The 10,981-nt window shown below is 38.9% G+C and overlaps 1 protein-coding gene across 1 annotated transcript; it reads right to left on the bottom strand.

The window, feature by feature from the left end:
* Nucleotides 1–1,708: 1,708 nt before the first annotated feature.
* Nucleotides 1,709–5,983, bottom strand: LOC148317245 (bone morphogenetic protein 2). Its single transcript, XM_088285308.1, has 5 exons — nt 5,683–5,983; nt 4,893–5,032; nt 4,316–4,432; nt 4,067–4,232; nt 1,709–3,498 (listed from the first exon to the last, which is right to left on the bottom strand). Exons 1-5 carry the CDS (start codon nt 5,981–5,983, stop codon nt 3,086–3,088), a joined length of 1,137 nt encoding a protein of 378 aa, XP_088141434.1. The 3' UTR covers nt 1,709–3,085.
* Between the last annotated feature and the right edge of the window lie 4,998 nt (nt 5,984–10,981).

Below are 10,981 nucleotides of genomic sequence, written 5' to 3'. Positions count from 1 at the left end.
GCCGCATGGGATTGTGGAATATATTATTTTTAGCACAAAGTCATAGCACTCTATGGAAAATGGTCTTTGTCTCTTTTGTTCATTGAATCTTACGCTCAAAAACCAACACTAAAACTAGAAAAATGACTGAGTTTTTTTATTTTTTATTCTGACACTCCAAAATTGAAAAACGGCTTGACTATCTAAATTTCTTGTCTGGAATGAGTAAGGAAAAACTGTTTGATTTTCAATTTCTAATTATAAAATGTAAATACCATATAACATGAGGCGAATTAAAATACGGCTCATATATTTGTTTTACATTCCTGGATGTTGTCATCGACAGAATGCCACCTGACCAGAAGGTGGTGACATGTATCGTAATATTCATAAATGCTAATTATACTTGAAAGGATCATTATAATTGAGAAAATGGTTGGTACCCTTCTAATAAATAATCAATCACCTGCTTTCAGACTGAAAATTGGTAAAAGCCTGCACAAACATAATAAATACGCACAAAGTATTTATTTATAATAATAATAAACACTTTGTTGTTTTTATTTATTTTTTGGGTGGGAAAGATGTGACCTAAATCATCTCCCAGGCGTTGGCCGACCCACACCACACACACGCTACAATGTCGCCATCTTCTGGTCAGTAGGAGAAATTTCGGTGACTTCCGGGAATCTAAACAAATATACCAACGTCTTCGTTTTATAATTACAAATTGAAAACCAAACTGTTTTTACACTTTTTCTTACTCGTTCCTGACAAAAAAACTATAATATCAAGCCGTTATTCGATTTTGTTGTTTCAATATTAAAATGATAGTCAAATAACCAGTAGTTTTTCTATTTTTAAAAATAGTTTGAAATTACCACACGATATACGGACCGAAAACTATACAGAAACCAGTTTAATTTCTTTATTTCTATGCAAAACGACTCTGATGTTTTTAAACCAGATATAAATATTGAAAAACAAAATATATTTATTTTGTTTTCAGATTTGCGTTTCAAAATTGAATGAACGTAAAGTACACGGTCCGTGTCTCTTTTGGTGATCGGATATTATGTTTGGAACTGGACAGTATTTGGAAAGTGAATAATTGATAATCATTTTAAAATAAAAACCCCCGAACTGAAATGCAGGTTGATTCCGCGTTTATTTTCTGTAACGAGTAAGAAAAATTCGAATAATATTGTCTATTTTTATTTCTAAAATGAAAATATATTCTAGAACCAGAAACAAAATGCGACTCGTATGTTTTTTTTTTTAGATTCCCGGATGTTGTCACCTGCAGCATTTCTCCGACTGACCAGAAGACGGCGACAACGTAGCGCCTGAAGACGATGTCGTGTTTTGTCATGACAGTCAGGTTTCGTTATTTATGGCATGAGATTCACTTTCATTTTGTATGGAGGACTGAGGACCATTATTATGCAATTGAATTGCCTTGACTTGAGCAGCCCAACCAATCAGGTGTTAGGACCTGCCTACCAAACTTTGATGGGCGAGTTTGATTAATAATTAATTAAATACATAACTATTTAATTAAATAAATAATTATATTGATTTTTTTTTATTACTTGTAATCATTGACAATTTAATTAATTCCACATTTATTTCTTGAATGGAACATATAATTAACAAATGAAACATTTAATTAATGACAAATTGAATGATACATTTCATGGTGTATTTATGTATTCATTGAATTTTGGCACTTTCAGTCCTCCATAATTTTGGTGGCGTAAGATTTTTCAACTTGACAGGTCACCTGGTAGCACTAGTGGGCAAAGTGTCGTTAAACAAGCAGGAGAAGAAGATTGCTTCGGATTGGCGGACGTGACGTCATACTGCAGTTCAATTGGTGACAGGTGTGCACCAAGGGAATCATCAAATGCAGGTGCAGCAAGATGGCGACCGACCGCGTGGCCTTTTCGCCTGTAAGTGAGCGCAAGAGCAAGTTACTCGTTCCAGAAAACAAACGAGAAAAATCAAGCAGCATTTCATTTTTTTTTTTTAGAATGAGAATTAAACAACTAGTCGTTTTCCAATTTTTAGTATCTGCTTCCAAACATAATATCCAACGGCCAAAAGAGACACGGCCCGTACATGGACCGCGCTGAATTCAGAAGGAACACAACTGATAATCAAAACATTTTGCATGCGGATGCTGGATGCCTTTGAGAACCATGCAAACCTAATTTAACAGGGAGAGCTGAACTTGTTTTTTTGCAATGTGCGTTTTCAAAGAAGCAAGCTACCTGAATGCGAAATGTTTTTGCAAAAATATTTCTCCGCTTGGTATTTTTTTTTAGAATAAACCAGGTCTGAATTGTGTGTGATCCATTCCAACAAAAAAGCAACAAAACAGTACAATATATTAAAAAATGTCCCCATTGTGGTCATAAAGTGTCACTAAAAGGAATATGTGCTTCAAATTATTGCATATTCTTATGGTTCAGCTATCGCAGCAACTCAACAATTAAATATATTTATTTAGATATAACTAACACAAAAATTAAGAGTTTGAATACCAACTATAATGCCCATGTTGTCCTCTTGTGGTGAGTTTATGTAAAGACTACAGAATTTATGTATAGCCAATTGGAAAATAGAATACAAAGTGTAAAAGTACAAAATTGCAAAACTGCTTTAAGTAAAAAGTAATGTTTTAACCCAGTGCTGGAAAAACAAATTGATTGATTTTAGGAGCCATTTGACAAGAGCATTGCTATTCACTAACGCTGTTTGGCCAAATAAATATGCACACTTGATGCTACAAAGGTGCTTGATTGCAATGCGATTTTGAAATGAAAGAATAACATATGCGGTTCGTATTGTGTCGCATCAAAACATTTCTCCCATAAAATGAAAGGAGAGATTATCGACCAAGAAAAAGCAATGATTGTTCTCGAGTTATGTCAACAGCCACTAGGGGGCATTGTTGCATGTTATTTGGGGATTGGTATGATGGTGATGCACCGAATTGATCATGAGCGTTCTTATCGGCAATTCATTCCACATCGCTTCCTCATTAGGTCTTAAGGTCTTCCAAACATCTCCCCATCACTAATCGTCCCCTTCTTGTGAAGCATCAATGGCAGCCGCAGCTTAAAGCCACCATGTCGTCATACTGTTTCAAAACCACATTCTCTTCGTCATCAAAATATAACAAACTGATGGACTGAAGTTTGTCGGGCACGCAGCAGGGCGCTTCCACTTCATCCGTGGACAGCTTGAGCGCGTGCATGATGGAGCGCACCGTGGCGTGGTTGGTGGCTCGGAGGTTGCCTCCCAGCGGGAAGGGACAAGAGCCCTTGCAGTGGTAAGCGTTGTACCCGCGCGGCGAGATGATCCAGCCCGACCAACCGATCTCTTCAAAGTCTACAAAGAGGGAGACCCTCTGGCAAAATCGGGAATGGCCGCGGTGGAAGGGGCCTGGGGCTCCACGTCGCCTCCTAGTGGCGTGGTCGTGGAGTTCAGCAGCAGACGTAGACTGGGCTCGTCCTATAGACAAGATTAGAAACAAATGTTATGCACGCATGCATAATGAAATGTTGGAAATTTGGCTTGGAGAATATAACGATCTGTATTAATTTAACATTTGCTATTGAAGTTGCAGTTTGCAAGGGTGTAAAACTGAAACACGTCATTGTTGAAGTTGCATTCAGTTGCAACCAGTATAAGGCAGCACATGACATGACACTTTTTCGTGCTTCCTTTTATGATATACCAATAAGTTCCGTGTAAACTATTGTTTGGATTTTTTTCCTTTTAATTGGCTCCTTTTCATATAATCAGAAAACGCCTACACCATGCTTTACCCACGTTTGATGGCATAGGCACCTTCGGTAGTTAACATCACCCATCAGGACAAATTCCTGAGTAGGAGTTCGTTTAAAAAAAAAAAATCCGTGAACTAAAAAAATTAAGGTAACAGATAGCATTTTAAATTAGGGAATTCAATAAAAATTGGTTTTGGAGCATACAACTTTGGTATTTTGTTGTTCACTCCATTTCCTGTGTATGACAAATCCCACCATGACCTTACCAAAGTATGACTGATTAGATGTACCTGTCCTTCCGTCATCAGAGAATATAACCAAGTAGGCGTTTGTGTTTGCAGGCTCTCCACGCAATTTGGATGACGCAACCACGGAGTCCATCCAAGTCCCAGATGGCAGCGTGGTCACCATCAGAATGCCGTTGTTATCTTGGCTGTTGCGGATCCATTTAGACACCTAAAAAAAAAAGTCAACAGGTTTGGACTTTTCTCAAATTTGTTTGGCAGTTGTGATAGAGGCAAATGAAAAGAAATATCAACCGTTTGTGTAACATTGAAGACTTCCCATCCCTGAGTGTAAAGAGGAACTAGTCTGGAGGTGATGAGGTTTCCTCGCCAAGGTTTTACTTGACTGTCCAGCACTTCATAAAGATCCACCTGAGACAAACAAAATGTTGTTACAAGTAAGTAAATATAGATTTAGAAAATATTGAAAAATGCAAATAAAGCTAGTGAAAAAACGAGGGTGGTTATTTGTATTATATACACACTGTGCTGCATCACTCAACTGCCTTCTTGGCTGACGCTACCCTCGAAGTTAAACTTGGAAATTTTACTATTTTAATTATCTCACAAACTAAATATCATTCACAATATAGTCCCACAAATTGCACAACGATAAGAAAATGAAAACAATGCAAATCAAAAACAAGTTGCTCACCATGTAAAACTTCCAAATATTATTTGAGAAACACGAGCTCCCTCTAGTGGCAAAACATAAAATTACAGGGAGACTTACAATTCATAACGCTTGGGGCGTGCTTCATATGAAACCAAAAAAAACATACTGAACTGCACATGCAGTGACAAAATCAAAAGTAGCAGAGATCTTGTTTACCTTATAAAAATGGGGTCTGTAAGACTTTTCAAGGAAATGTTTCTGTTTCTTTCGAAACCAACGAAACTCGGCTTTTATCATCTTCTCTTCTCTTCCGAAAGAAGACAGGTTGAAAAAGTGAAACCTCTCGCCATCATGACCTGAAACATAAAAGATAACTTAAAGACCACTCAATTCATGTCATCGCGTTACAATCACAGTCCTCACAATCTGTACTTCAGTAGAAGTACTGACACTTATGCATAAATATGACTGCGAAAGAGCACTGAACTGATTCAAATCCTGCAATAAATAAAGTACAGACTCTGAAATGTGCGGCACTAAAGTAACGCATAAAAGTAACTTTTTTATCGAAAAAAAAAACGGTTCACTTAAATCATGCACATACTGAGAAAAATAAAATTAAATCACGTCGCATGTTGCTGTTCAAGAGAATGCTGTAGCATTAGCTTGACTTCGATGCAATGCCTGAAAAAAATACACCTTATTCGTTTTGTTTGCGATGGGGAATGTTTTAACACCAGGAAGTTGCGTGTGTGTAATCGTGGACAGATAGCCGTTTTAAAAATGTAAAAACTCTCCTTCAAATCAGATAAATGCTCTAGTAAAGGACAAATACCTGAACTATGCATTAAAGCACAATAATTAAGTGAGAACACAGCAAGCATGAGCAAACCGTGTCACGAGACGTGCGTAATTACGCATTCGTATGCGCATTTTTCCCCAGCGCAATTATACCTCAGAATGTGAACAGAAACAAATCAAAACGGTCGTTCAAAGTGTCATCAACCTTTATCCTCGAAGCTCCTCACTACATTTCCTTCCAGAATCTCCTTCTGACTTTTCCTCGTCCCGTCCGACCAAGAAACTGCGTTAAACAGATCCAGCATAAACTGAGGCGCCTTCTTGTGCGGAGGCACCGCCGCGCCCCGGGGCAGATCTTTCAAATTGAACCAAGTGCCGAGCTTTTCCGTCAACTTCCTGTCGGGGTCCGAGTCCCCCCGGGTCCCCTTCGGCCCGGCAAGCATCACCGTGACGCAGCGCAGCTGGAGGGTGAGGACGAGCCAGAAGCACAACGCTCCTCGAGACATATTGGCAAGGGGCGGACTGAGCTTGACACCTGCGGGACTGCGCGTGATAAGGACACTCATGTGCCAATTGATGACACTATTCAGCTAACATCAGCGCTTGATTGGACCTAGATTGATGGTGGGTGGTGGGGGCGAAAAAATACCCCGCAAACACAAAGGAAAGGTGAAGATTGCCCGAAAGTTAATTGATAAAAATAAATAAATAAATTCATAGCAGCCAATTTGCTCCCTCATTCATAAATCCAAGCTAATGATACCCCTAATATTATCAGACAATGGCCAAGTTTTTTTTATTATTAAAATATTGTGCATTACTATTAGAAGTAAAGCAAGCTGTAGTTAATAGTACGATTTTTGGCTCTTTAAGTGAATTGTGAATTTATTTATCCTCATAATCCATCTCAGTGCTTATAGGATACAAATAGAACTTTTCACAGCACCGATTCAGCTCTCCAAGAACCTCCATCATAAATAAAATAAAATACAGTGCCCAAGTGAAAAACATTTAAAAATAAAAAAACAAATAAAAAACAGTTCTTACAGAATAATAAATGTACTAAAAAGTTAAATAAAACAGAATTTAGGCTGTGATTTTTTCCACGTACCACTAGAGGGAGCCAACGTGCGTTAGGTCTTTCCCTACTTTTCAAAAATGAAAATCCATATGTATGTGCAGATATATTTTTGGGGGGATATTGTTTGGATTCAAATGAATAAAAATTGAGACAATATTTTAGGATTACTGAATTAAGTAAAACAGAAATAAGATGCCATTTAACACATATTGATGTCTTAATGACTAAAAATAAAATATAAATGTTTATTTTCAATATAAAAATAAATGTTTTTTTTATCATTAAACCATAAAAAGATAAAATAAACACACATGTAAAATATATGTACATATATATAATTTGGTCTAAAATATGATAATATCCGGGAGAGGAAGGTTAAACCAAAGTAAAGTTTCGCCATTATCGTGTCTTTTTTTTCTGGCCATCTGTCTGTTATCAGTGTGAAGCCAGTTGCAAGAAAGCAAACGAAGCGCGAGAGCCATGACGCACATGACGCGCATTGTTAGCGTGCACGTGTGCCACCCCCAAACGTGCACACATTGGCCACCTTGTCCCCGACGCCCCCCCAACCCTTCCTGGCTTTGTTTGGACAGTGACTGAGCATGACGTTCATGACCCCCCCCCCCCACCCTCACATGAGAATTAATCCAAGATGATCTCCAATCAATCAGATGTGATTAAGAAGATCAAAATCTCGAGACCATCAGGTTAATCAAAAGCTTTGTCTTTTTCGCCCTATTGTTTGTTTGATTATAGAGGAATGACGATGCGTATATTTGGGGGGCCCATTACTCATTTTGAGGCTCTTCATATTGAATGGGCCTCGTCTGATCACTTTGCTGGCCATGCTGTCAGATAAGACAGGATGCATTCACTAGTCATAATTTAAAATAGCTAAAGGTCCGTGCTGATTGGATTAGATGCCACAGACAAAGTCAAGGACACGTGACAAGGTGTGTCAAATAAAAACAATTGGGGCAGACTTGCGTTTTGCAAAACAGGCAATTGAAAATGGGCACCAAAATCAACCGAATTGCAACAGCTCTCCAAGGTGCGATGACTCCTGTTTCACTGTGGACAAACAAACATATCTAATCTGGGGATAGAAATTTACAAGGTGATGCCAGAATTTCCCGCTCAGGTCCAAACATCACGTAGTGATGGGCAAATGAAGCTTCAAGAAGCACTTGTAATAATTTTTGGTTCCTCTAGATGTCACTCTTGGTTTAAAGATGCAGTGGAAATTGAATTAATTGCCATTGCACCAGCCTTTATCTTGAAATCAAGAGCAGGACTAAAAATAGCACAAGTGCTTCATGAAGCTTCATTTTCCCATCAATACTTGTAGCGATTACAGACTACCGCCACCCCCATTTCTTTGTGTTAGTAAATTGCCATTTGAAATGACTTAATCTTCGTGTGTTGGTGAACTGCTTTTTTACTCCAAAATTAAACAACTGAATGCACATCCTGTGCGATTGGTGATTCAACAACTTAAGCAGATAGGACACACTTTTGCCTTTTTTTCCTCCCCATGTACTAAAATAAAAAAATCACGTTAACAATCTGTAAGTACCAGCTCACACACTTAAACTCCGAGGTTCTAAAAGTTCCGATTCATTTTCTAAGACTATTAATTATTATTATTTTTTTTTTTAAACATTTCCACCATTTTTTTTTTGCCGGGGGGAATTGTAAATGGAAGACCCATCGCGCACGCAAAAAGAGCGCACGTACACGGGGGCAGCTGCGCGGCTTGGGATGTCCTCAAATGTTTACAATGACCATGTGCTGACCACAGATACATGACCACACAAGCTCTGTGACGTCAAGCTCCCACTGTACATTTAGAAAGAAGAGCACACGTGACACTATCAAGTTATGTTCGACTGGGCCAATTCAACACGAGACAACATTTCTACGGAAGCGATCCAAAACAACAGTTGCATCCAAAGGTATGCCTTTAAAAAGATAACACTCACTTTTGATTAGCGATGGATTTATGATTGAAGCCATTGTGCAGAATTACACCAATACTGATAATTTTTCTGTAGTCTTGTAGTTAATGATGTCTGTTTTTGGCAAAACAGTGACATCACAGAGACAGCTCCCGATTTAGTTGCAGGATTCTCAATTGAACGCTAGATGGCGATGTTGACCTGCATATGGCTATTAACAATTTACAGAGTATACAAATTTAAATTCTTCCGATTAGCAGTCTGCCTGATGTTTTAATGGGACACAATAAATAATACCAACAAGTGCGTTATTATTTTAGCCTAATAACTTACCAGAATTAAACACACTGACATTCTATGTATAATCAAAGGTTACCTAACAGCCAAAAAGACTGCTCACATTTTATTTGGGATTGGTTACGATACCTTACGCACCGTCACAACTGGTTGGAAATAAATGAATCAAGATGTGATGAGTGCGGCCGATGATCCACGTACGGAAAACGCTGTGCAATCATGCAGAAACACCCACATCACCATTGGATGAAACGCCCCCGCAATCCCATCATAGCCAAAAGGTAAGCAGAGCTGCAGTCAGGTTGATTCAACGCACGACCGCCAGTTTCTGATAGCGCACTTGATGACCCAAACTCCACACAGAAGCTGCAAATCGAACCCTGAGTCATTTATGATCTCTATTTTGGAGAAAAGAAAATAGGCCAGAAATGGTTGAAGGTAAATGTCACAATCATTTGGGTTGTCCGCTATCAGCCAAGGGCCACCTGGCTTCACATCTGACAAGTGTGTGCATGTGTTAATGACTTCACCTTGTGTTAAATACCTGTACTGAGGCAATTAGACACACATGGAAGGCATTTTACCTCAAGTGCTTGCGGCCGCCGCTTGCTGCTGCTGTTGCTGCTGCGATCTCTGAATGAATAATGAAGCGGAATACAATCACAGTCAAAGTGGAACCACATGACATGACTTTCAAATGTGACATTCAAAATGGGTCCCACCCCCTCACCCCCCACCAGCCATTGACTGCAAACATGTTCTCGTTTTAGCGTGTTCCGTTTTTATTCCCCAAGTATTTTATTACATTTGAGGCTTGTTTAACAAGAATTCGTAAAAGCTCATATTGACTGTGGAGAGTTTGAAATATTCACTGGCCATATCATTAGGCACACCAGCACAATGGAATGAGACCATGTTGGACGATTTGAATTTGAGCCAATGATGTCAACAAGTGCATATTTACTGAAAAATAATTTTTTAAGTGTCTGTGTTTATCAGAAAATTGCTTTAAGGCAGGCGTGTGAAAAGTACGGCCCGGGGGCCACATACAGCCCATTAAATGTTTTAACGCGGCCCACCAAACTTGAAAAAAATTAAATAAATATGCTTTGTTAATGTTTTATTTTCTAAATGATATGGTGTGTCAAAGACAACTATTTTGTTGTAATGTAATTCTTATTTATTTTTTCCTCTGATGAGGTGAGGTCTGATTACCAAAAACACTCCAAAACTCCTCCTGGTCAGGATCCTCTGTCAAATTTTAGAACCCATTGTGGCCCACCAATCCAAAAGTATAGCATTGTAGCATTGTGATTAATATTGTGTTATAATATGAGTTAAGCAGCAAAATTCACCCGTTTTTGTCCATCTTAGGGGCGGCCATTTTGCCACTTGCTGTTGACTAAAAATGACATCACAGTTTCGCAGGGCTCAGGTCACGACCAATCACTGCTCACTTGTTTACTGATGCTGAGCCATGATTCAGTCGAGAGCAAGTGGCAAAATTAATTTAATATGGGATGTACTGTTTGTGAATTGACTCAATAAAGTTTATAAAAAAAAAATGGCCGCCTCTAAGATGGATAAAAACGTGCGGATTTTACTGCTTAACCCATATATTAATCTGCATAAAACATATTCTTGTAAGCAAAATTTTGGGGTTGATGTCCCCTTTAAATGAAATCATGTTTAATTGCTTATTTAGTCAAGTCATGAGCATTTGAATACAGTTAAATAGTCATAATTTTATTATAAGTGCTTCTCCGTATATTTGTGCAAGATGTCATTCAAGCTTTATTTTGGAGCGCCATCAAAAGAGTATTTAGTTTTGGTTCAAGCTCCAGAGTCAGCTAAATTATATGTGCTCATGGACCGGCTTGGACGCCCCCCCCCCCCCCCCCCCACCCCCCTCCCCAGTCAACAACCCATTTCCCCCCAGCGCAAGCTCGGCACCGCACGAGTACCTCACCTTTGCGTTATTAAGTCTGCCAGACGCTACTTCATCTGGCAAGTTGTTGCGGTTTCGGTGATATTCATAATCGGCCGAAGCGTACTTGTTTCCCTTCTGACTCTCTGCTCATTATTATCCAATATTTCGCCGCACTAAGTGACATATGACGTTCACCTGCTCGTAATTAGGCTGTTTGTTATGCTGGTAGGCCACCTGC

This window comes from Idiotropiscis lumnitzeri, chromosome 20, assembly GCF_059441095.1.
Source record: "Idiotropiscis lumnitzeri isolate Australia: NSW breed Sydney's pygmy pipehorse chromosome 20, RoL_Ilum_1.0, whole genome shotgun sequence".
Lineage (NCBI taxonomy): Eukaryota > Metazoa > Chordata > Actinopteri > Syngnathiformes > Syngnathidae > Idiotropiscis > Idiotropiscis lumnitzeri.
The sequence above is the reverse complement of the archived record's forward strand: the minus strand, read 5'-3'. Positions and strand labels throughout refer to the sequence as shown.